Source organism: Rana temporaria, chromosome 6 (genome assembly GCF_905171775.1).
Source record: "Rana temporaria chromosome 6, aRanTem1.1, whole genome shotgun sequence".
Taxonomy (NCBI): Eukaryota; Metazoa; Chordata; class Amphibia; order Anura; family Ranidae; genus Rana; species Rana temporaria.
This window is the reverse complement of record NC_053494.1, coordinates 169,799,124-169,826,893: the sequence shown is the minus strand read 5'-3', so window position 1 is coordinate 169,826,893 and position 27,770 is coordinate 169,799,124. Positions and strand designations below refer to the sequence as shown.

Sequence of the window (27,770 nt, the reverse complement as noted above, 5' to 3'; positions counted from 1 at the left end):
GGGGGCAGAGATCAGACACACAGGAGGGGGCGGGGGGACAGAGATCAGACACACAGGAGGGGGGGGGCAGAGATCAGACACACAGGAGGGGGGGGCAGAGATCAGACACACAGGAGGGGGGGGACAGAGATCAGACACACAGGAGGGGGGGCAGAGATCAGACACACAGGAGGGGGGGGGGGCAGAGATCAGACACACAGGAGGGGGGGGCAGAGATCAGACACACAGGAGGGGGGGGGGGACAGAGATCAGACACACAGGAGGGGGGGACAGAGATCAGACACACAGGAGGGGGGGGGACAGAGATCAGACACACAGGAGGGGGGGACAGAGATCAGACACACAGGAGGGGGGGACAGAGATCAGACACACAGGAGGGGGGGCAGAGATCAGACACACAGGGGGGGGGGGGGCAGAGATCAGACACACAGGAGGGGGGGGGGGGACAGAGATCAGACACACAGGAGGGGGGGGGAACAGAGATCAGACACACAGGAGGGGGGGGGACAGAGATCAGACACACAGGAGGGGGGGCAGAGATCAGACACAAAGGAGGGGGGGGGACAGAGATCAGACACACAGGAGGGGGCGGGGGGACAGAGATCAGACACACAGGAGGGGGCGGGGGGACAGAGATCAGACACACAGGAGGGGGCGGGGGGACAGAGATCAGACACACAGGAGGGGGCGGGGGGACAGAGATCAGACACACAGGAGGGGGCGGGGGGACAGAGATCAGACACACAGGAGGGGGCGCAGAGATCAGACACACAGGAGGGGGCGGGGGGGGCAGAGATCAGACACACAGGGGGGGGCGGGGGGGACAGAGATCAGACACACGGGGGGGCGCAGAGATCTTATTGTCGGGATGACTCCACTAACTATCAGAAAATCTGAGGAATTTCTCACACAATATTTCTGGTGATCGGCCAGCTTGGAGCGGTTTGGGATCCGGTGTGAAATCCGGTGTTTTTGTGGCACACAAAGGGGACGTCTCTCTCTTCAGTGATAGAAATGTGACAAAGCCGCTCATACACCTCTCTGAGAATGGAGATTTGTGTGGAGGACGCGGCGTTAGTCGCCATCAAACTGGCAAAACGCACCAAAGAGCTACTTTGCGGCAGTTGTGGGCTGTAGGGCCGCCCATGGACATCAGTGATTGGATGGTGAGGAGTGACTGCCCTGGAACCGGCATGTCCATAACAAGGTGAGATATGTGACCCTCCCCCCCCCCACTACTTCCATAGGACCTTCCCAGCTCCGCCTCCTACACAGCACAGCGACCAATCATCGGGCTCAACACGGTCATCAGGGGAGGGGCTTAGCTGGGGGCATTGAAAACGACATGACAGGTATACAGGATAGCACAGGACAGACCAGAGGGGTATATAGACATGGCAGGTATACAGGATAGCACAGGAGAGATCAGAGGGGTATATAGACACATGGCAGGTATACAGGATAGCACAGGACAGATCAGAGGGGTATATATACACACATGACAGGTATACAGGATAGCACAGGACAGACCAGAGGGGTATATAGACACATGGCAGGTATACAGGATAGCACAGGGGTATATAGACATGACAGGTATACAGGATAGCACAGGACAGAACAGAGGGGTATATAGACACACACATGACAGGTATACAGGATAGCACAGGACAGATCAGAGGGGTATATAGACACACACATGACAGGTATACAGGATAGCACAGGACAGATCAGAGGGGTATATAGACACACACATGACAGGTATACAGGATAGCACAGGACAGATCAGAGGGGTATATAGACACACACATGACAGGTATACAGGATAGCACAGGACAGATCAGAGGGGTATATAGACACACACATGACAGGTATACAGGATAGCACAGGACAGATCAGAGGGGTATATAGACACACACATGACAGGTATACAGGATAGCACAGGACAGATCAGAGGGGTATATAGACATGGCAGGTATACAGGATAGATCAGAGGGGTATATAGACACACACATGACAGGTATACAGGATAGCACAGGACAGACCAGAGGGGTATATAGACATGGCAGGTATACAGGATAGCACAGGAGAGATCAGAGGGGTATATAGATACATGACAGGTATACAGGATAGCACAGGACAGATCAGAGGGGTATATATACACACATGACAGGTATACAGGATAGCACAGGAGAGATCAGAGGGGTATATAGACACATGGCAGGTATACAGGATAGCACAGGGGTATATAGACATGACAGGTATACAGGATAGCACAGGACAGAACAGAGGGGTATATAGACACACACATGACAGGTATACAGGATAGCACAGGACAGATCAGAGGGGTATATAGACACACACATGACATGTATACAGGATAGCACAGGACAGATCAGAGGGGTATATAGACACACACATGACAGGTATACAGGATAGCACAGGACAGATCAGAGGGGTATATAGACACACACATGACAGGTATACAGGATAGCACAGGACAGATCAGAGGGGTATATAGACACACACATGACAGGTATACAGGATAGCACAGGACAGATCAGAGGGGTATATAGACACACACATGACAGGTATACAGGATAGCACAGGACAGATCAGAGGGGTATATAGACACACACATGACAGGTATACAGGATAGCACAGGACAGATCAGAGGGGTATATAGACATGGCAGGTATACAGGATAGATCAGAGGGGTATATAGACATGACAGGTATACAGGATAGCACAAGACAGACCAGAGGGGTATATAGACACATGGCAGGTATACAGGATAGCACAGGAGAGATCAGAGGGGTATATAGACACATGGCAGGTATACAGGATAGCACAGGACAGATCAGAGGGGTATATAGACACATGGAAGGTATACAGGATAGATCAGAGGGGTATATAGACATGACAGGTATACAGGATAGCACAGGACAGATCAGAGGGGTATATAGACACATGGCAGGTGCACAGGACAGATCAGAGGGGTATATAGACACATGGCAGGTATACAGGATAGCACAGGACAGATCATATATTAGTGTAAAGTCACACACACTGGAATGGTGTATAATAATAATAATAATGACACACAGAGGGGGAGGGGAGATCTCTCACACACAGCCCCTCACCGGGAAGACATGGTTGGTTCTCCTCCGGAGATCTCCACACTGCTCCCCTCATGTCACAGCCAGCCTGTCCTGTCACAGCGGCGCTCTCTAGTGCCACCTGCAGGCTGGAGGGAGGAGAAATCCTAATCCTCTATTCAGCTGCCGATACTCGTGCCAGTGTACATTGAGAATTGGCAGACCGGAGCCCGCACAGGCAGTGCGCGGTGGCGATGAGTCATAGCGCGCGGAGGCAGAGCGTGTTGGCGATGAGTCATAGCGCACTCGCCTGACACCAGCGCCATTTTGTCCCGTTATAAGGAGCACCGAGCTTGTCGCTTCGCTTCGCTTGTGACAGGACAGGACAGCGCCGCAGGTGTAATCATCCGAGTACTACAACCACAGCGACTTCCCTAATCTATCGGAGAGACAGTAAGTGTCATTATTTTCCATGTAATCTTATCGGTGAGGCCGGGCAGTGATATTGGGGGGGGGGGGGGGGCATTGTGGGGTGTACAGAGTGGAATGATCACATCTGTCATAATGATCGGCGCCCCTACACCTTCCCAGCTTTGTAATCATCAGAAGTCCATGGGGGGGAAGGCGGTGCCTCTCTTCCCCAGTCATCCAATCAGGTCAGGCTGTCCCTCGAGCCCTCCCCCCTCCATCACCATAGACGCCCCCCCCTCTCCGCCCATCATTATAATACCCTATACTACCCCCACCCATCATTATAATACCCTATACTACCCCCACCCGTCATTATAATACCCTATACTACCCCAACCCGTCATTATAATACCGACCTGTCATTATAATACCCTATACTACCCCAACCGTCATTATAATACCGACCTGTCATTATAATACCCTATACTACCCCAACCCGTCATTATAATACCCTATACTACCCCAACCCGTCATTAAAATACCCTCTACTACCCCCACCTGTCATTATAATACCCTATACTACCCCAACCCATCATTATACTACCCCAACCCGTCATTATAATACCCTATACTACCCCCACCCGTCATTATAATACCCTATACTACCCCGACCCGTCATTATAATACCCTATACTACCCCCACCCGTCATTATAATACCCTATACTACCCCAACCATCATTATAATACCCTATACTACCCCAACCCGTCATTATAATACCCTATACTACCCTGACCTGTCATTATAATACCCTATACTACCCCCACCCATCATTATAATACCCTATACTACCCCCACCCATCATTATAATACCGACCTGTCATTATACTACCCCCACCCGTCATTATAATACCGACCTGTCATTATAATACCCTATACTACCCCCACCTGTCATTAAAATACCCTATACTACCCCAACCTGTCATTATAATACCCTATACTACCCCCACCCGTCATTATAATACCCTCTACTACCCCGACACGTCATTATAATACCGACCTGTCATTATAATACCCTATAGTACCCCAACCTGTCATTATAATACCCTATACTACCCCAACCCGTCATTATAATACCGACCCGTCATTATAATACCCTATACTACCCCGACCCGTCATTATAATATCCTATACTACCCCATCCTGTCATTATAATACCCTATACTACCCCAACCTGTCATTATAATACCCTTTACCAGGCATATCCAAAGTCCGGCCTGCGGGCCGCGATGTCCACTTTTGAGCGGCCCGCCTGGTTATCTACACACATATATATCTTTTGTGGCCCCTGATGATCTCCCAGCACCGGGGCAACAAAAGATATACCGTATTTATCGGCGTTTAACACATACTTTTTCCCCTTAAAATCAGGGGTGTGTATTATACGCCAATCCCTGCTGCCTGTGAGGGAAGAGGAGCGAGCGCCGCCGAAATAGCCCAAGCCGAGTGTACTGTGTACTCGGCTCGGCTCGCAGTCATGCCCAGTCCCGCCATTGAACGTGTGTTATGTCCATCATAGAAGCCAGGCCAAGGGGCGGGACTGCATGAGGAGCCATTTTTATATTAATAAAGGACTCGTAGTCCTTCACTAGTTGGGGGGGTCACATTCTTAGATATCAGGGGTTCATGCTGGGACTTGTAGTCCTTCACTAGTTTGGGGGGGCACATCCTAATGCCGCGTACACACGACCTTTTATCATGATGTGGTAAAACTAGCGTTTGTAATGGAGATAGCACATTGTTCACGCTGTAACAGACTGAAAATCGCAAATCGTCTCTCACCAAACTTTTACTAACACAAAACCAGCAAAAGCAGCCCAAAGGGTTGCGCCATCCAAATGGAACCTCCCCTTTATAGTGCCGTCGTACGTGTTGTACATCACCGCGCTTTGCTAGAGCATTTTTTTTTAACGATCGTGTGTAGGCAAGGCCGGCTTATCAAGAACCGGTTTGAAAACAACGTCGCTTTTTCTAGACCATTAAAAATGGTCGTGTGTACGCAGCATTAGAGCTCAGCCATTAATGCTTGGACTTGTAGTCCCTCACTAGTTGGGGGGGGGGGTCAGGTCCTCAGCTGTGAGGGATTCTTACAGGGACTTGTTTGCACTTTAGTTCCTGGAGGCCATGGTGGTCCGAGTCCCCCACGGGCCCTGGAGGGCCACATTGTCCTCCCTGCCCCTCCCCCCACCTTTGTGATCATGGAAAAGCTTAGACTGTTTTCCTGGTTCATCACTTTGCCACTGCCAGCCCTCCCCTGGTCATTACTTTCTATGTAATCTTAACAGGGAGGCCGCCATCAGGCAGGACAGCCAGTACAGATGTAGGGGGCCCAAGAGTCTCCAGGGGCCCCATTAGACTCTCCTGGCACCTCCATCCTGATGTGTGCTGAACAAAGTCCAGAGCCCAGTGCAAGTTCCGACACTGAGCTCCGGTAACTGGCTGGCCTGAAGGGGGCGCCCCAGACACCTTCCCCGTTCCTCCATCTCTTGCAGGATGACTGGGTACCGAAACACAGCGATAACACCTTTATGGAATCCTCCTCCCAGCACAACCCTCCCTTAATCCCTCCTCCCAGCACAACCCCCCTTAATCCCTCCTCCCAGCACAACCCCCCTTAATCCCTCCTCCCAGCATAACCCCCCTTAATCCCTCCTCCCAGCACAACCCCCCTTAATCCCTCCTCCCAGCACAACCCCCCTTAATCCCTCCTCCCAGCACAACCCCCCTTAATCCCTCCTCCCAGCATAACCCCCCTTAATCCCTCCTCCCAGCACAACCCCCCTATTACTTTTTTCCAGGACAGATCCCACAAATCCTATCCAATCCCTCCTCCCAGCACAAATCCTATCCAATCCCTCCCCCCAGCACAAATCATTTCCAATCCCTCCCCCCAGCACAAATCCCTTCCACTCCCTCATCCCAACACAACCCCCCAATCTTTCCTCCCAGCACAAATCCCCCCCCCCCAAAATAAATAAAATCTCCTTGCAGCATAAATCCCCACCATAATTCATCCTTCCAGCACAACCCCCCCCCCCCCCCCAATCTTTCCTCCTAGCACAAATCCCCCCAATTACTTCTTCTAGGACCGATTCCACCAATTCTTCCTCCCAGCACAGATCCCCCAATCCTTTCTAGCACAAATCCCCCCCCCCCAAAAATAAAAATAAAACCTCCTTGCAGCATAAATCCCCCTCCAATCCCTCCTTCGACCACAAATCCCCCCAGTCCTTTCTAGCACAAACCCCCCCCCCCAAAAAAAATATTACCTCCTCACAGCACAAATCCCCCCACCCTTCCTTCCAGCACAAACACCCCCCCTAAATAAAACCTCCTTGCAGCACAATAACCCCTCCCTCCAGCACAAATCCTTTTCAATCCCTAATCCCAGCACACCCCCCAATCTTTCCTCCCAGCACAAGTCCCCCAATTACTTCTTCTAGGACCAATACCACCCATTCTTCCTCCCAGCACAAATCCCCCCAATCCTTTCTAGCACAAATCTAGCACAAATCTAGCACAAATTCTCCCCCATCCCTCCTTTTAGCACAAATTACCTCCGTCCCTCCTTTTAGCACAAATTCCCTCTGTCCCTCCTTTTAGCACAAATGCCCCCCCCCCCCCCGGTCCCTCCTCTTATCCCCTGTCTCTCCTCTTATCACAAACCCACCCCCCAGTGGAATTCCACTGTACTGAGAATTATACCCAGCATACAGGACAAGAGAAGTGGTACTGTGCAGGGTCCATACATACAGAATAAGAACAGATACTGAGAATTCTACCCAGCCATTTAAATTACCATATTACAGTTTAATTATATGTAAAATCTATAAAATTATATAACATTTATTTGGCTACAGTGTTACATGACCAAGGTATTCCCAGTCAGTTTCCAGGCCTGAAAAGTGTCAGTTGGTATGAGGTGTGTGACGTCACAGTGGGCTGAAGTTGTTTCAAATCATTCCTGCACTGGGAGCTGAGCGAGTCACATTATAAGATTGTGTTTCCTGCGATTATTAGCATTTTTATTCAAATGTATTTCCATTATCATATTATTATTGTATATATTATTATTAACCACTTCCCGACCACCGCATATATATGTACGTCCACAGAATGGCACGTACAGGCAAATGGGCGTACATGTACATCCTTGCCTTCTAGCGGGTGGGGGGGTCCGATCGGGTCCCCCCCCCGCTACATGGGGCGGTCGGGTTCCCTCAGGGAGCGATCCGGGACGACGGCGCGGCTATTTGTTTATAGCCGTTCCGTCGCGATCGCTCCCCGGAGCTGAAGAACGGGGAGAGCCGTGTGTAAACACGGCTTCCCCGTGCTTCACTGTGGCGGCGTATCGATCGAGTGATCCCTTATATAAGGGAGACTCAATCGATGACATCAGTCCTACAGCCACACCCCCCCTACAGTTGTAAACACACACTAGGTGAACCCTAACTCCTACAGCGCCCCCTGTGGTTAACTCCCAAACTGCAACTGTCATTTTCACAATAAACAATGCAATTTAAATGCATTTTTTGCTGTGAAAATGCCATTGGTCCCAAAAATGTGTCAAAATTGTCCGAAGTGTCCGCCATAATGTCGCAGTCACGAAAAAAATCGCTGATCGCTGCCATTAGTAGTAAAAAAAAAAAAATTTATAAAAATGCAATAAAACTATCCCCTATTTTGTAAACGCTATAAATTTTGCGCAAACCAATCGATAAACGCTTATTGTGATTTTTTTTACTAAAAATAGGTCGAATAATACGTATCGGCCTAAACTGAGGGAAATTTTTTTTTTTTAGATATGTTTTTGGGCGATATTTATTACAACAAAAAGTAAAAAATATTGCATATTTTTTAAAAATTGCCGCTCTATTTTTGTTTATAGCGCAAAAAATAAAAACCGCAGAGGTGATCAAATACCACCAAAAGAAAGCTCTATTTGTGGGGAAAAAATGACGCCAATTTTGTTTGGGAGCCACGTCGCACGACCGCGCAATTGTCTGTTAAAGTGACGCAGTGCCGAATCGCAAAACCTGGCCTGGGCATTTAGCTGCCTAAAGGTCTGGGGCTTAAGTGGTTAATATTAAACATTTTTTTTTTTTTCCAGGTACACCGGCATAAAGATGCCCCGACCTTCTCGATGCCGGTCAGGTGGAAGGCGACGCCAGGAGGGAGGAGCGGAGCCGATCGCCCACCGGACGAGAGGACGGCTTCGGAGGCAACAAGAGGATGCCGCCATGGATCAGCAGCCAGCGCCTCCGAGACCACCGGCAATGGAGCAGCCTACCTGTTCCATTTGCCTGTGTGAGTATAGTGAGGAGGACTCTTTTCAATTAAGCTGTACTCACAGATATCATTTTTCTTGTATTTACAATTGGCTTCAACAGTCCCCGGGCCTGACTTGTCCCTTGTGCCGGGCGTTTGTTCCAGTTTGGTATGTATGTCAACGTGAAGACGGTAGTGTGTATATTATTTAACGTGAAGACGGTGTGCACATTGATGGTCTCCTGGTGATTGATGCAAATGGATCCCCCATCCCGCTTTCCCAGGTTGTACAATGTTCTCTTTCAGATCCCCTGAAAACATTGTGGGGTACCCGACTTACGAACGCCTGACTTACGAACAATTCCTACTTACGAATGGGACGCTGTGGGCACTATCTGCCGTTCTGCACATGCGCGGCTAGACGGAACCTCGGAAAACATCGTAAAATTTCAGAAATGTTCGTAATTGCCATTCTGCGCATGCACAGCCTTTCAAAGGAACATCGGAAAATGTCGGAAATGTTCGTAATCGCCGTTCTGCGCATGGCCTGACTTATGAACATTTTCAACTTAAGAACAAAGCGAAAGTCCCTAACGCGTTCGTAAGTCGGGCACCCCCTGTAATGTATACCAGTGTGTATATTTATACGTCAGACTATTACTACAGAAAAGGAGTGACTTTACCTTGATTGAGCTACTACCTCTCAGGTGAATACTACAGAAATGTAGTCACTTCACCTTGATTGAGGTAATACCTCTCAGGTGAACACTCCAGGCAACTAATACAGAAAAGGAGTCTCTTCATCTTGATTGAGCTACTGCCTCTCAGGTGAAGTCTACAGAAATGTAGTCACTTCACCTTGATTGAGGTAATACCTCTCAGGTGAAGTCTACAGAAATGTAGTCACTTCACCTTGATTGAGGTAATACCTCTCAGGTGAAGTCTACAGAAATGTAGTCACTTTACCTTGATTGAGGTAATACCTCTCAGGTGAACACTCCAGGCAACTAATACAGAAAATAAGTCTCTTTACCTTGATTGAGGTAATACCTCTCAGGTGAATACTACATAAATGTAGTCACTTCACCTTGATTGAGGTAATACCTCTCAGGTGAATACTACAGAAATGTAGTCACTTTACCTTGATTGAGGTAATACCTCTCAGGTGAACACTCCAGGCAACTAATACAGAAAAAGAGTCGCTTTACCTTGATTGAGCTACTGCCTCTCAGGTGAAGTCTACAGAAATGTAGTCACTTTACCTTGATTGAGGTAATACCTCTCAGGTGAACACTCCAGGCAACTAATACAGAAAAGGAGTCGCTTCACCTTGATTGAGCTACTACCTCTCAGGTGAAGTCTACAGAAATGTAGTCACTTCACCTTGATTGAGGTAATACCTCTCAGGTGATCACTCCAGGCTATTATTACATTAACATCTTACAAAAAAGGAGAGGTATTGCCCGGATATATGGGTAATGGAGGAGGCTGGATTTGTTTTTACAGAAATGGATCCACCCGGATGTCTCCAGGCAAACTAGGGCCCTGCGAGGGCTCGTGCGACCTCTCCTCAAAGTGATTCGTAAAGCTGAAGCTATTTATCGCTGGGGTCACCCTTTTCATTTAAGTGTGCGGAAGCAGGGCTCTGACTTCTGTCTTCGCTCCCCAGACCAACTACCAGAGCTGTTCAACTTCCTAGACAAGCCTGCTATCAGCATCCCCATAAACATGACTATCTGCTCACCCATGAGGCACTCGCCTCTCCCAGACCACAGCGGATCAGGCGACACTGACACACACTGGACAACATACAATGACTGGCATGCACTGACCTACACTAACAGAGGACGTCCAGATGTACATAAACTGACCGCTCCATGCTTTAGAGAGATGCACACAGACAGACAACCAAATTAGGAGAGAGTAGATCGCACAAACAGATTATAGGATGAGGCCTACTACAAACATACATCCAACATTAGAAAAAGGATGACTAGCATCCAGTAGGGTAGCTTAGTGTAGTTAGTGTAGGTCCTGCCCTAGAAGAGTCTACCTTGGCGTGGTGGGCAGGCTTGGAATCTCTTGGTCAAAAGTGTGACAGCTAATGGGCAAGAGGATCACTAGATCTTCACTTCTGGCCAACTGATTTTACCAAAGGACTCTTGGTTTATTCAGAGTATATATATAATTGGAAAAGAAAAACATGTGTATAGGTCCATAATTATACTTTCATAAACACACAATAAAAATGTGGTATATTTACATTTGAATTGCTTCCTCTTTTATTTAATCTTTTCATGACCGGGGGTCATTACCTCTTGGATGCACAGGCCACATTTGCAAGGCTGGAAGGGGCTCTATGGCTACTTATTCCACTTCTGCTGTGTGTAGGGATGTGTAATATGTGTTTATGTATTAACATGTGTCCTAACCATGTATATATGTATGTACTGACAAGCCCCTTATGTGACAGTAGTGACAACAAGGTCCTCTCAAGGGTCTTCTAGCTTCACCCCCAAGAACAGGTGGGCACCCAATCAGGATTGGCGAATTCTGCAGGAAGGACACTATGGGCACGACAGGCCTGTCTTTGTCTTCTTCTTGGTGGCAGCGGGACACTACTTGTGCTTGCCACCTCGCCAGCTTGAACTGCACTTATGGGACTCGCCACGTCACCAAGTGTTACTGCAGTGCTGGATGTACGACCAGGATGTACTAGGCCGCTGGTGCTTGCCAGTTTACCAGAAGGATGAGGGCGCTAGTACTTCTCTGCTCCATACGAGAGTCCTGCGGTTCTTGCACCTCAACAACAGCAGAAGAATGGGATCGGGTACGCCTGACCTTGGCAGGGACCTCAACTTCATCGTCAGAGCTATCTGTCATCTACAGGACCGTATTCTGAGCCTGAATCTGACAGATGAGTGACCTCCTCTTCACTATCTGTCATACTCAGAAACATGTAGGCCTCTTCACTAGTGTACCTTTGATTTGCCATTTTGGGCTCTAAATTTACTGGTACAACTAGTGAGATTCACAGGTAAAGAAGCACCTGACTGTCAGCGACTGAGTCAAACGCTACCAAAAAAACTGTTAGCGATCGCAGGGATCAGGCCTGACTGCGAACGCTGCAGTTATGTGTTTAGTGTTTTGTAAGTGACAGTGATCAATTGATACTGCACTTGGGTGGACTGGGCGGAGGGGCAAAATGCAGGTGCTAGCAGGTATCTGGGCTGATCCCGCTAACACTGCATTTTTGAGAACCCTAAACTGCTGGGGACGCCAGTATAGATCTGATCAGATATTGATATGTTCAGATACTATACCACTAAAGGAGGTGTATGGTGCGTGCGTGGGTGGGTGTTAGCACTACTGGCACTAATCTGATGCTGCCTGGGGCAACGCAGACCCTATCTGACACTAAACCTAACTTATTTCACCCGCCAGGCGATCAGGGGGTTAAACCTTTATTGGGTAATAAATGACGGATGCCCTGACGCTATAAAAAGCAAACTAACTAACCAGCGTCACCCGTAATACTTTTACAGTGATCACTGGTGAAAGAGTTAACTAGGGGGCAATCAGGGAGTTAAAATCTTTATTAGGTAATATATGGGGGTACCTGACACTATATAAAAACCTGGTGGTGAACCTAAATACGGCGGTCAGACACTGGCAACAGGGGGTGAAAGGGTTACCTGGGGGGCGATCAAGGGGTTAAACCTTTATTAGGTGGGTACCCTGGAACTAAAGGGGCCTAAGACTAACTGCCCTGACATTTTTTACAGTCACAAATGACACTGCATGCAGTGATCAGTAAAGAAATGACCACTGCAATCAGTGACACTGTGTCTGGGTGTGCAGGGGGTGATCGGGGGGTGATGTGTGTGCCTATGTGCAGTGGCGTACTAAGCAGGGGGCGGGGGCGTGCCGTACCGGGTGCCACACACTGGGGAGGTGTCAGGCCGACGCCCCCCTCTGTGGCTGAAGAGGACTTAGCGTGCGGCATGGCGCAGTGACATGGAGGCAGCGCCAGCGGCAGTCTAGGTAAGACACAGCAGGCTGAAGCCTGGCTTTTCGGGGGGGGGGGGGGGGTTGCGAGCCATACCCGAGTGATACCCGGGTCCTGGCCGCAATGATCCCCTTCTCTGTGGCCGCGCAGCACCGCGGCTCTGATAGTATCGGCTGTGACTGTCTGACACTGACAGTCACACAGCCGATCAGCGTGAAGCTGCGGCCGCCTCCCCCTGTGCTGTGCTGTGTGTGTAGTGTAACACGTGGCACGCTGATCATCTGACGGCATTACGGATCTGAAGGCAAGGGGGGTGTCTGCACTATTGTAAGGGGGGTGGGTGTTCTGTATTAAAGGGGGGGTGTTCTGTATTCTGGGGGCGGTTCTGTATTCTGGGGGGGTTCTGTATTGTAGGGGGGGTTCTGTATATGAGGGGGGTTCTGTATTCTGGGGGGGTCTGTATTCTGGGGGGGGTGTTCTGTATTGTAAGGGGGTGGTATCTGTATAGGAGGGGGTTCTGTATTCTGGGGGTTCTGTATTCTGGGGGGTGGTATCTGTATATGAGGGGGGTTCTGTATTCTGGGGGGGGGTTCTGTATTCTGGGGGGGGTTTGTATTGTAGGGGGGGTTCTGTATATGAGGGGGGTTCTGTATTCTGGGGGGGTCTGTATTGTGGGGGGGTGTTCTGTATTGTAAGGGGGTGGTATCTGTATAGGAGGGGGTTCTGTATTCTGGGGGTTCTGTATTCTGGGGGGCGGTATCTGTATATGAGGGGGGTTCTGTATTCTGGGGGGGGGTTCTGTATTCTGGGGGGGTCTGTATTGTGGGGGGGTGTTCTGTATTGTAGGGGTGTGGTATCTGTATAGGAGGGGGTTCTGTATTCTGGGGGGGGGTTCTGTATTGTGGGGGGGTGGAATCTGTATAGGGGGGGTTCTGTATATGAGGGGGGTTCTGTATTGTGGGGGGGGGGTGTTTTGTATTGTAGGGGGGTGGTATCTGTATAGGGGGGGGGTCTGTATATGAGGGGGGTTCTGTACTGTGGGGGGTTCTGTATTGTGGGGGGGGTTGTTCTGTATTGTAGGGGGAGTGGTATCTGTATAGGGGGGTATGTATTGTGGGATGGGGGGTGTTCTGTATTGTAGGGGGGTGGTATCTGTATATATATGAGGGGGGGTTCTGTATTGTAGGGGGGGTTCTGTATTGTAGGGGGGTCTGAACAGTAGGGGTGGGTCTGTATTGTAGGGAGGTCTACACTGTCCAGAGGTGCAGTCTAATGTAAAGGGGTCCAGAGGTGCAGGGTTCTGTGTAATGTAAAGGGGTCCAGAGGTGCAGGGTGCTGTGTAATGTAAAGGGGTCCAGAGATGCAGGGGCCTGTGTAATGTAAAGGGGTCCAGAGGTGCAGGGTGTTGTGTAATGTAAAGGGGTCCAGAGATGCAGGGTGTTGTGTAATGTAAAGGGGTCCAGAGATGCAGGGTGCTGTGTAATGTAAAGTAGGGTGACCAGACATCCCCAGTTTCAGGGGACAGTCCCCGGATTGAGGACACTGTCCCCTGACCAAGTCTGTCCCCGGTTTTGTCCCCGGATTGGATTTGAACAGGGGCTGGGGTAATTTCAAAGACAGTCAGTGCAGAATAAAAAAAATGATAATTCTGAATTACACCCCTCCGCTCCGCCGCTTAAGGGGGTATTTTTTCCATTATCTGTGCCCCTTTCTGATGATCATGTGCTGGTCGGAGCGGAGGGAATATTTCTTCAGTTTCGGGTGTATGCCCATTCAGCTCCGCTCACATGTTCTTCTGCCTTGGCTCAAGTCCCGGCCAGCCGCCTGCCTGCTGATCTCCTTGCCTTCCCTGGTGGAGTGATCTTCCTCCGCTTCCCATCCAGTAGTAGCCGGGGCCCGCAGAGTAAGACTTGACAGGCTGTGAGGGGGCGGCGACGGGCAGAGAGTCACCGATTGCCGCCATTACTAGTGAAAAACAAAATGTCCCCGGATTTCATTTTAAAAATCTGGTCACCTTAATGTAAAGGGGTCCAGAGGCGCAGGGTGTTGTGTAATGTAAAGGGGTCCAGAGATGCAGGGTGCTGTTCAATGTAAGGGGTCCTGAGATGCAGAGTTCTGTGTAATGTAAAGGGGTCCAGAGGTTCTGTGTAATGTAAAGGGGTCCAGAAGTGCAGGGTGCTGTGTAATTTAAATGGGGTGCAGGGTGCTGTAAATGTAAAGGGGTCCCGTGGTGCAGGGTGCTGTGTAATGTAAAGGGGTGCAGTGATGCAGGGTGCTGTGTAATGTAAAGGGGGTCCAGAGATGCAGGGTGCTGTGTAATGTAAAGGGGACCAGTGGTGCAGGGTGCTGTGTAATGTAAAGGGGTGCAGTGTAATGTAAAGGGGTCCAAAAGTGCTGTGTAATGTAAAGGGGTCCTGAGGTGCAATGTAATGTAAAGGGGTCCAGAGGTGCAGGGTGCTGTGTAATGTAAAGGGGCCCAGAGGTGCAGGGTGCTGTGTAATGTAAAGGGGTCCAGAGGTGCAGGGTGCTGTGTAATGTAAAGGGGTCCAGAGGTGCAGGGTGCTGTGTAATGTAAAGGGGACCAGTGGTGCAGGGTGCTGTGTAATGTAAAGGGGTGCAGAGTGCTGTGTAATGTAAAGGGGTGCAGTGTAATGTAAAGGGGCCCAAAAGTGCAGTGTAATGTAAAGGGGTCCAGAGTTGCAGGGTGCTGTGTAATGTAAAGGGGTGCAGTGTAATGTAAAGGGGCCCAAAAGTGCAGTGTAATGTAAAGGGGTCCAGAGGTGCAGGGTGCTGTGTAATTTAAAGGGGGTGCAGAGGTGCAGGGTGCTGTGAAATGTAAAGGGGTTCAGTGATGCAGGGTGCTGTATAATGTAAAGGGGGTCCAGAGGTGCAGGGTGCTGTGTAATGTAAAGGGGTCCAGAGGTGCAGTCTAATGTAAAGGGGTGCAGTGTAATGTAAAGGGGTCCAGAGGTGCAATGTAATGTAAAGGGGTCCAGAGGTGCAGGGTGCTGTGTAATGTAAAGGGGACCAGTGGTGCAGGGTGCTGTGTAATGTAAAGGGGTGCAGTGTAATGTAAAGGGATCCAAAAGTGCTGTGTAATGTAAAGGGGTCCAGAGGTGCAGTGTAATGTAAAGGGGTCCAGAGGTGCAGGGTGCTGTGTAATGTAAAGGGGCCCAGAGGTGCAGGGTGCTGTGTAATGTAAAGGGGTCCAGAGGTGCAGGGTGCTGTGTAATGTAAAGGGGACCAGTGGTGCAGGGTGCTGTGTAATGTAAAGGGGTGCAAAGTGCTGTGTAATGTAAAGGGGTGCAGTGTAATATAAAGGGCCCAAAAGTGCAGTGTAATGTAAAGGGGTCCAGAGGTGCAGGGTGCTGTGTAATTTAAAGGGGGTGCAGAGGTGCAGGGTGCTGTGAATTGTAAAGAGGTTCAGTGATGCAGGGTGCTGTATAATGTAAAGGGGTCCAGAGGTGCAATGTAATGTAAAGGGGTCCAGAGGTGCAGGGTGCTGTGAAATGTAAAGGGGTCCTGTGGTGCAGTTGTAGAGAGGGGGTACACAGTAGTGAAAAAGAGACATTGAAGGGTGCAGAGGGCACAGTGGGGTGTTTTTACATTTTACCGTGGGGGGGTGCCAGATATAGGATCCGCCCCGGGTGCCACATGCTCTAGGTACGCCTCTGGCCCCCTCAGGAAGTACGACCATATTCAGCTGAAAGGTAGAAACAGCACGTGATTACATCATCTCATGCCATACCTCCCAACTGTCTGAGGTGGGAATGAGGGACACCTATTAGCAAAGGTATTTAGACATAGGGCACGCCCCCTGTCACGCCCCCTTAAAGGAGAATTTAACTAAAAAAGTGCTTTTTATACTCCCATTCCTTTATTTTGGCTTTTGGGATTTACAAATGCAGCAATTATAAATTGGGTGGAAGGTTTAGCGCTGGGAAACACTTTTTTTATAGTTAAATAGTACATTTGATATACAAGTATATAGATCAGACCAAAATGAGGGGGACAGAGGGACATTATTCCGAATCAGGGACAGTTGGGATTTATGTTAGTCTAATGCTATGAGAACTCCATTGCAGTGTCTTTATTGTGAGAGCTCTACAGAGGACTAATGATGATGTGTGTCCGGCTATAAGAACTCAGCAGAACGGCTTCATTGCTGGCAGAGATAATATGATTTCAAGTCACATATCAACAAGACAGGAGAGCTTACAGCAGTCGACCAGACATACAGCCGGCCTGCCCTCTAGTGGGCACACACATGCATTGCTGGCTTCTAATATACATGCGCGACCAGACTCCTCCAGTGCGCTTACGTATTACGTATTACGTGCTCTGAGCAGACGCACTCCACAATCTACTGCCAGGGCTCCGTCAGGGGTTGCCGTGGTAACCGGAGCCGGCTTCTAACTTCAGACCCCGAACAGGCCGGTGTACAATGCTGTCTGTACTGGACGCTCTATGGGAGGACCGCGATGTCCGCTTCGATATCTCTCCGCAGTAAGTGCTGTGTGTGTGTCTGGGGACCGGGGGTGTACTAACGGGGCACAGAGGCTCCTGAGCAACAGGAATAGTGTCAGCAATGGGGAGGATACCGAGCAACTGGAATAGTGTCAGCTGTGTACGGAGTGACCTCCCCTGTGGTGTTCTAACTGCACAGGACGGTCTTATATAATAATATAATCATCACAGCCCCCCCCTCCCCATCACAGCGTACTGTTCATACCTTCTTCTCCCGGTATCCATATCCCAGGATTCTTCTCCCGGTATCCCTATCCCAGTATTCTTCTCCCGGTAACCATATCCCAGTATTCTTCTCCCGGTATCCATATCCCAGTATTCTTCTCCCGGTATCCATATCCCAATATTCTTCTCCCGGTATGCCTATCCCAGTATTCTTCTCCCGGTATCCATATCCCAATATTCTTCTCCCGGTATCCATATCCCAATATTCTTCTCCCGGTATCCATATCCCAATATTCTTCTCCCGATATCCATATCCCAATATTCTTCTCCCGGTATCCATATCCCAATATTCTTCTCCCGATATCCATATCCCAATATTCTTCTCCCGGTATCCATATCCCAGTATTCTTCTCCCGGTATCCATATCCCAGTATTCTTCTCCCGGTATCCATATCCCAGTATTCTTCTCCCGGTATCCATATCCCAATATTCTTCTCCCGGTATCCATATCCCAATATTCTTCTCCCGGTATGCCTATCCCAGTATTCTTCTCCCGGTATCCATATCCCAATATTCTTCTCCCGGTATCCATATCCCAATATTCTTCTCCCGATATCCATATCCCAATATTCTTCTCCCGGTATCCATATCCCAGTATTCTTCTCCCGGTATCCATATCCCAGTATTCTTCTCCCGGTATCCATATCCCAGTATTCTTCTCCCGGTATCCATATCCCAATATTCTTCTCCCGGTATCCATATCCCAATATTCTTCTCCCGGTATGCCTATCCCAGTATTCTTCTCCCGGTATCCATATCCCAATATTCTTCTCCCGGTATCCATATCCCAATATTCTTCTCCCGGTATCCATATCCCAGTATTCTTCTCCCGGTATCCATATCCCAATATTCTTCTCCCGGTATCCATATCCCAATATTCTTCTCCCGGTATGCCTATCCCAGTATTCTTCTCCCGGTATCCATATCCCAATATTCTTCTCCCGGTATCCATATCCCAATATTCTTCTCCCGGTATCCATATCCTAATATTCTTCTCCCGGTATCCATATCCCAATATTCTTCTCCCGATATCCATATCCCAATATTCTTCTCCCGGTATCCATATCCCAGTATTCTTCTCCCGGTATCCATATCCCAGTATTCTTCTCCCGGTATTCTTCTCCCAGTATCCATATCCCAGTATCCATATCCCAGTATTCTTCCCCCAGTATCTATATCCCAGTATTCTTATCCCAGTATCCCTATCCCAGTATCCCTATCCCAGTATTCTTCTCCCAGTATTCTTCTCCCAGTATCCCTATCCCAGTTTCCATATCCCAATATTCTTCTCCCGGTATCCATATCCCAGTATTCTTCTCCCGGTATCCATATCCCAATATTCTTCTCCCGGTATCCATATCCCAGTATTCTTCTCCCGGTATCCATATCCCAGTATTCTTCTCCCAGTATTCTTCTCCCAGTATCCATATCCCAGTATCCATATCCCAGTATTCTTATCCCAGTATCCCTATCCCAGTATTCTTCTCCCAGTATTCTTCTCCCAGTATCCCTATCCCAGTTTCCATATCCCAGTATTCTTCTCCCAGTATCCATATCCCAGTATTCTTCTCCCGGTATCCATATGCTACCCTTGCTTTATCTGACCTTGCTAGCTGATGTTGCTTAATCTGATTAAGTGTCTGAAAGGTAATCTGATTCTTGTTTTAAATCTAACGAAAGGATCCATCTTTTAAAGCCTAGCTCTGCTCATTTATAATGGCTTGGTATACCCAGCATGTATTCTAATTGGCTATTTATACACTTTAAGATAAGTTATTAGGGCATAACACTGTTTTATTCTGTGCCTATGTACCCAGAACGGTATAATTGGGGGGATTTTCCTGTATGTTTGTTTATAGTACATACATATTATGCAGCTTTTACATTCCCACCACAGCCCTTCAGACATGTACCGGTACTTAAAACTTTGGTTTATCTTTTATTTATTTTTTAATTAGCACTAGATATCTTAGTTACATTAAATGAGAAGTATCCCTTGTGCTGATCGCGCCTGTGTTCCTTGGAATCTTTGGACCTTTCATTCACCTGCCCTTCCTCCATTTACCGGTTCTTGCTGCCTTTGGTCTAAAGGGTTCAGGCTTATGGTTTTGCATAGGACCCCGCTGGCAGCAATGACTGACTTACAAAGCAGCGCGGATCTGGTAGGCGGTAACATCCACATATTATATGTAGCGCCTGGTTACTTCTAAGGTAACCGGTGCTATTGAAATTTAGGGGTAATCGGAGTGTAAGTGGCTCTGATTCCAATTGATTAGGGTCTCTGTTTCAGCTTGGCTGTGCTGTGGGCTCATTCTATGGTGCTGGGGTGTTTTTCCACCCCGGTGCGGTAGGTGGCAGCAGTGGAGCTGAGGTTTGGGTGTTCTCTCCCAGCGATCAATCAGGGGGTTTTGGGCCTTCGCTGGGCATGCTGGGAGAGGGTACTTATGAGGCAGACGCCATTTTGTGGGGTTCTCTTCTGGTGTGGCACCCACCTTTAGGGTGGCCACCTCACGGCACTCCGGCATTATGGCCTACCTGACCGGAGTGTGCGCACTATGCTACGTTCCTGGTTTCGGGCCTAAATTGTTCCGGAGCATTTAAGCAGGACGGGGACCCAGTAGTCGACTGGGTTCCCACTTCAAAGATCCCAAGCGAGTTTAGCTGTTTGGTGGGGAGTCCATCTGAGATGCGCCAATGAGAGGCTGGCGGTCCAACAGGATTCTGACGAACCACCGGGGAGCGAGGTGACCGGACACTGAAGGAACCTGTGGTGATGTTAAAAGGAGGATTCAGGTGCCGCTCTACCTAAGAGGGTTATCCTCGCATTTGCAACTCAAAAGGGCCTGTGGCAGAGGTTTCCTTTCTGATGCTCACTCACCAGGTCTGTGGCCTATCCGGGCCCGCTAAGCCCGAGTGGTAAGGGAATTGTTAAAGTGTTACGCATTGGGAACAGGACTGTTCCAGATACTACGCCTGAATCTGCTGTTCTCCTTCTCATCTCTATCCCTTTCAATCACCTGTTAACTGTTTTTACCCGGCTGGGTAATAAAGAGCACATAAAAATACATTTATTCGTGGACATTCCTTTACTGCTGCTGCATACATCATTCACCCCTAGATGTTCGAAGAGAGCTATGAGGTAAATTTCTATTTCATTTGATGACTGCCATATACAAATTTGCAGCTATTTACCCATCTGGAAAATGCAGGGACATCAGATGCAAATGATCCAGCATTTAATGGTGAACAATCGTCTCCATTTATAATATGATCTTTCAAGTGATAGATGCTGGAAGCAGGCTGATCCATGTGTGTGTCTGTTGTACTGTATATTTGTGTTTCAGTGCTTATTCATTTTTGTGTGTCTGTTATTCTTTCCCCAGACAAATGAAAATGAGACCCGGAGAAGTGCTAATAGATTGCTTAGATTCTATTGAAGACACTAAGGGAAACAATGGTGATCGAGGTAAATCTACTTAATATTATTTATTCGTTATATCATCATTTGTTTTCTCTGGCAACCATTTTCTTTATGGAAATTAAAGGGCATGACTGATTGCGTACAAATTGAAAGTGTTTGGGTTTGACCTCATATTGCATGGTTTTGGTAAATCTAAAGGAAACTTGTATAACGTATGGCCAGCCTAAGGCACTGCGATTTAGTAACATGAGAAAATACACTATGGTTGTTGTTGTGCTTCACTGCCATTCAGTCTTGATGGCACTCCCAAAACACCTTCCCATGCACATGTGCTGGATTTCACCACAACACTGAGTAACACAGTACAGAGCCTTGTGGTGCACTGCTTTACCAAAAACAGTACATGTACCTTTTGTGTAGTGCAGTTTGCAGCCCATTCAAATGAATGAGTTGCTTATAACCTATATAATATTGTAGAAAAAAGAAAACATACGTATTTGCACTAGTTAAAGTGATACTAAAGTCTTGTTTTTTTTTTTTTTTTTTAACCACTTCCCGACCGCCGCATGTAAATGTACGTCCACAGAATGGCACGTACAGGCAAATGGGCGTACATGTATGTCCTTGCCTTCTAGCGGGTGGGGGGTCCGATCGGGATCCCCCCCCCGCTACATGCGGCGGTCGGATTCCCGCGGGGAGCGATCCGGGACAACGGCGCGGCTATTCGTTTATAGCCGCTCCGTCGCGATCGCTCCCCGGAGCTGAAGAACGGGGAGAGCCGTATGTAAACACGACTTCCCCGTGCTTCACTATGGCGCTGCATCGATCGAGTGATCCCTTATGTAGGGAGACTCGATCGATGACGTCAGTCCTACAGCCACACCCCCCTACAGTTGTAAACACACACTAAGTGAACACTAACTCCTACAGCGCCCCCTGTGGTTAACTCCCAAACTGCAACTGTCAGTTTCACACTAAACAATGCAATTTAAATGCATTTTTTGCTGTGAAAATGACAATGGTCCCAAAAATGTGTCAAAATTGTCCGAAGTGTCCGCCATAATGTCGCAGTCACGAAAAAAAACCGCTGATCGCCACCATTAGTAGTAAAAAAAAAAAAAATAATAAAAATGCAATAAAACTATCCCCTATTTTGTAAACGCTATAAATTTTGCGCAAACCAATCAAACGCTTATTGCGATTTTTTTTTTACCAAAAATAGGTAGAAGAATACGTATCGGCCTAAACTGAGGAAAAAAACATTTGTATATATGTTTTTGGGGGATATTTATTATAGCAAAAAGTAAAAAATATTGAATTTTTTTCAAAATTGTCGCTCTATTTTTGTTTATAGTGCAAAAAATAAAAACCGCACAGGTGATCAAATACCACCAAAAGAAAGCTCTATTTGTGGGGAAAAAAGGACGCCAATTTTGTTTGGGAGCCACGTCGCACGACCGCGCAATTGTCTGTTAAAGCGACGCAGTGCCGAATCGCAAAACCTGGCCTGGGCATTTAGCTGCCTAAAGGTCCGGGGCTTAAGTGGTTGAATACCAAACATGTTATACTTACCTGCTCTGCTTAAAGTGGTTGTAAACCCTTACAGACCACTTTTACCTACAGGTGAGCCTAGATTAAGGCTTACCTGTATATTTGCATAAAAGACTGCACTGATGTCTACAGCGCATGCACGCCATAGACAACGGCGCAGGCACACTAAGCGTGCCGTTAGTGAAGGCCATCGTGCCATCACTGACGGAGCTCTTGGCCCCTCCCTTCTGACGTCATTGCGGGTCCGGCCAATCACAGCACTGGAGCTGCGATACCCAGATGTCACTCCGGGAGTAATGGCGGCGTCGGTGGAGGCAAACGAGGGCCTCTTCGGGAGCTTTGATCTCAGGTAAGTACCTCATAATGAGCTAGTATGCTATGCATACTAGCTCATTATGGCTTTGTCTTGCAGGGTTTTTTTTTTTTTTTAGGGGGCTTTACTTCCTCTTTAATGGTTTTGCACAGAGCAGCCTCGATCCTCCTCTTCTCGGGTCCCCCTGCTGGAGCTCCTGGCCCCTCCCTTCTGCCGAGTGCCCTCACAGCAAGCCGCTTGCTATGGGGGCACCCAAGCTAAGCCACTGCTCTGTGTCCATTCAGATACGGAGCCGTGTCTCAGCCCCGCCCCCTCTCTCTTATTGGCTCACTGAGTTTTATTGACAGCGTGAGCCCTTTATAATAATACAGATCTGCCTATACACTTGCAATGATGGGGCATGATTCCTCCCACTGACACCAGTGATGGGGCTCCATTTCTACTCCCACTGACCACAGTCTTGCCCCCCCTGAAATCTGAAGAACCGTAAACTGGCCCCTTGTTTAGAAATTTTGGAGACCCCTGGTCTAGGTAGAACACTTCATGGGAGAACATGGTCTGACATCTTCTAGTAATTTAGGTTATAGTTATAGGATTTCTGTCCACTCATGTATGTGTTCTTCTTCCAGGCAGACTTTTAGTGACTAATTTGCGGGTTATTTGGCATTCCATAGCACTACCTCGAGTCAACCTTGGTAAGTAGAATAGGTTTGTTTGTACTGTAACACTTGTTCTCGTCAGGTAAAATCACAACATCATGCATTCTGGCAATTGGAGATTTAACTTTTTTCTGAATCCTCAGACGATTGTCACCCAGTCTGGCGCATTATAATCCCAGCGGGAAATCATTTCTGGTTGTGGGCTATCTACAAGGGTGCTGATGTTTGGAGACACTGAGAAAATTGGGTTTTATCATCTTTCACAATGATTTATTATTTCTTTCCCCTCCAGTGGCCTGTGCGCCTCTTTTCTCACAGGCGCTCCTGGTATCTGGGCAGTCGCTTGACATCCCCATGTAAAGTGCAGCACTGCTGGTCCGGCATTGTATGTGAGGACACTAGAGAGGCGGCAACCGTAGGAAGGACGTAGGGAAGCAGCTTCTGGGTATTGTAACACAGTGGGGAGAAATTATGCAGGACTACAAAATAAGGTTCTGCTTATTCCAATATCCCTAAACTAAACAAGAGATTCATTAACCCTGACAGGTGCCCGAAGCTCAGCTTTAAGATTTGTGTTCAAACTACTAGGCTGATTAACGATACATAATGCTTCTTAAAATTAAAGGGGTTGTAAAGGTTTGTTCTTTAAATTTCCCTTCTAAATGTTTTTTTTTCTTTGTCTGAATTTCTCACTTCCTGTCCCTCAGTAAGCTGTTCTGGCTGACTAACCCCCAGCCAGGACAGCTCAGATGATGGGGGCAAGTTTACTCAGGAGAAACAGAAAGTGAAATTCAGACAAAGAAAAAAAAATTTAGAAGAGAAACGGAAGAAAAAGGTAAGTGAACCAACAATGCACTAGCTTAACCACTTGCTTACTGGGCACATAAACCCCCTTCGTGCCCAGGCGAAATTTCAGCTTCCGGCACTGCGTCGCTTTAACTGACATTTGCGCAGTCGTGCGACGTGGCTCCCAAACAAAATTGACGTCCTTTTTTCCCCACAAATAGAGCTTTATTTTGGTGGTATTTGATCACCTCTGCGGTTTTTATTTTTTGCGCTATAAACAAAAAAAGAGTGACAATTTAAAAAAAATATATACATTTTTTTACTTGTTGCTATAATAAATATCCCAATTTAAAAAAAAAAAATTCTCAGTTAAAGGAGTTCTCTAAGCTAAAACTTTTAACCCCCGCTGTGCCCGGGCTGTAAAACTATACAAAATAAACTTTCACTTACCTGCCTACGATCCCCCGTTGTTCCGTTATCGCCGCCCGTGCTCCGGTTCCTGTCAGCTTCCTCTTCCTGCGGGTCGGTGACTCACCGTGCGCTCAGCCTATCAGCGGCCGCGGCGGGACATTGCTGCGGCCGCTGATAGGCTGAGCGCACGGTGAGTCACCGACCCGCAGGAAGAGGAAGCTGACAGGAACCGGAGCACGGGCGGCGATAACGGAACAACGGGGGATCGTAGGCAGGTAAGTGAAAGTTTATTTTGTATAGTTTTACAGCCCGGGCACAGCGGGGGTTAAAAGTTTTAGCTTAGAGAACTCCTTTAAGGCCGATACATATTTTTCGACGTATTTTTGTAAAAAATAAAATAAAAATTGCAATAAGCGACTGGTTTGCGCAAAAGTTATAGCGCCTACAAAATGGGAAACAGAATTATGATTTTTTTTTATTATTTTTTTTTTACTAGTAATGGCGGCGATCTGCGATTTTTATTGAGACTGCGATATTGCGGCGGACGTATCGGACACTTTTGACACAAATTTGGGACCATTCACATTTATACAGCGATCAGTGCTATAAAAATGCACTAATTACTGTATAAATGTGACTGGCAGGGAAGGGGTTAACACTAGGGGGTGAGGAAGGGGTTAAATGTGTATCCTGGGTGTGTTCTAACTGTGTGGGGGGAGGGGGGTGACTGGGGGAGGTGACCGATGCTGTGTCTCTATGTACAAGAGACACAGATCGGTCTCCTCTCCTCTGATAGCACGTGGAGCTCTGTGTTTACACACAGAGCTCCACGTCCCTGCTGTCAGTTGCCGCGTCACCGACGATCGCGTGTACCCGGCGGACATCGCGGCCGCCAGGTACACGCATCGGCTCTTCGGCGATGCGCCGGGACAGTGTTTACCCGCCGCGTGCCCCCCAGTGGCCCGCGCGGGTAATGCACATAAAAGGCCGTGTAAACACATCCACTTGGCACTTGAGAGCCGCGCTGTGGACGTCTTTTATCTATAGCGCGGATCTCAAGTGGTTAAAGGAACCTATTTAGAAAATAAAAAAAACAAACCTTTACAACCCCTTTAAACTTAAAGTGGAACTCTCAATATATTAAAGTTAAAATGGAACTTCACCCTAAAGGGGTAGTTCTGGTTTAAGCCCTCCTCTCTCCCTCCTCTTCTGTTTTTGGCACTTTGGCACCTGGTTTCTACCTGCTCACACTTCTGGTTGGATCGCCAGACCACTAGAAGTTCTCCGCCCTCCCCCTCCATTCAGTATAAACTGATTTGATTATTTTCACATTGAAGACTGCAGTTTCTCTTGTTAGTATTTTATATTACATGATATTTCAGACCTAATATCACAACTTGTTTTGTGCTGTAATTATTTTTATATATTCTTTCTTTATTTTGTTTTTTTTAGCTGTCGGCTACAATTGTATTATAAATATTACTACAAGGACTGCTAACTCTGTAAGTGCAATTTAGATCTGTGAAATGTAATGCTATGCTGGTAATATTACAACTATGTTCTACAGATGTAATAAAATAAAATTATCAGGGATTATTCTGCTGGAGATATTTCCTTGGTGATATTAACCCCAAATGATTGAAGATTTTAAAGAGGCAACTATAATGTCCCCATTGCTTTAGCTTTGAAGCTACATTCACAGTAGTTTGCTTGGTAAAGAGCAATGTATTTACATGCAGGTCAGAGGAGTGTTGGCTATGGCAGGGAGCAGTGCAATACACGTATTAACACCTCAAATTGCTTGTTTTCTTATCTCCTTTTTCTTTTTTTGTCCAAATGTATTTGAAATGTCACTTCATGTCACTGCACAGCAGCATGGTGTGTTACATTGCTGTGTGGTGACATGCGGCGCCATCTATTGCGGTGCAGAGAAATAAAGCAATTTTTCTACACTGCAATCAAATGAAGCCTAAAAAAAACAAATACAAATATTTTTCTTCTTAGATTTGAAGCAGGACTATAATCATAGCAGATCATGTGAGCAATCTGGTGCTCAGTCTGCATCAAGAGCATGAATGTGTATATATTTATAGGGAACCTCCATACAATTTACATAGTCAGAACAATTAAAAAAAAGTGTATGAAGTTCAAACAAGGGAAAGAAAATAGAATAAATAGGAAGCCTCAATATGCAGAACCCTTTTCCTTGAGTTGATCCAGAGGAAGGCAAACAAAACCTTAAAAAATGTGGCCCTGTTTGCTGCAACAAGGAAAAATCCTTCTTGATCCCCTGAACGGTATTCTGTATCACTAGAGGAACTGCTTTTAAAGTGGAGGTTCACCCAAATAACATCTATATCAGACCAACTTCTTTATACTTCTAACATGTACAGTTCGCATTTTATTTTTTATTTTTTTACGCTGTACATACCGTATAATCTTTATTTGCAATCTGGCTTCCGGGTACTTCTCCCCACGGGAGTAGGCGTTTTCTATGCTGAGGAGGAATGTCCTCTGGGAGGTCGCCCAGATGATTGACGTCCTTTCAGAAAAAGTTCACCCCGGCGGATAAGGCCCCACCCCCGTATTGCGTAGGCGCGTCACGAGTCACGGCATTTCCGAAAGAAGCCGAACATGAAGAAGCTCTATACGACGCCTGCGCAGTCAGCTCTGCACGGCTCCTAGTCGGTGCGCAGGCGCCGTATAGAGCCAACTCGCAGCTCTGCATGTTCGGCTTCTTTCGGAAACGCTGTCACTCTTGACGCGCCTACGCAATACGGGGGGCGGGGCCTTATCCGCCAGGGTGAACTTTTTCTGAAAGGACATCAATCATCTGGGCGACCTCCCAGAGGACATTCCTCCTCAGCTTGGAAACGCCTACTCCCGCGGGGAGAAGTACCCGGAAGCCAGATTGCAAATAAAGATTATACGGTATGTACAGCGTAAAAAAATAAACAAAAAATGCAGACTGTACATGTTGGAAGTATAAAGAAGTTGGTCTGATATAGATGTAATTTGGGTGAACCTCCGCTGTA

At 47.6% G+C, this 27,770-nt stretch overlaps 1 protein-coding gene across 1 annotated transcript in view; it reads left to right on the top strand.

Annotated features, from left to right (window-relative positions):
* Positions 1-17,165: 17,165 nt before the first annotated feature.
* Positions 17,166-27,770, top strand: part of BBS5 (Bardet-Biedl syndrome 5) — a 35,348-nt gene continuing 24,743 nt past the window's right edge. The window contains exons 1-4 of the mRNA XM_040357806.1: positions 17,166-17,348; positions 20,978-21,060; positions 23,509-23,574; positions 26,188-26,237. Of these exons, the coding sequence (XP_040213740.1) occupies positions 17,287-17,348; positions 20,978-21,060; positions 23,509-23,574; positions 26,188-26,237 (261 nt within the window). The 5' untranslated portion in view covers positions 17,166-17,286. The remainder of the gene's footprint in view (positions 17,349-20,977; positions 21,061-23,508; positions 23,575-26,187; positions 26,238-27,770) is intronic.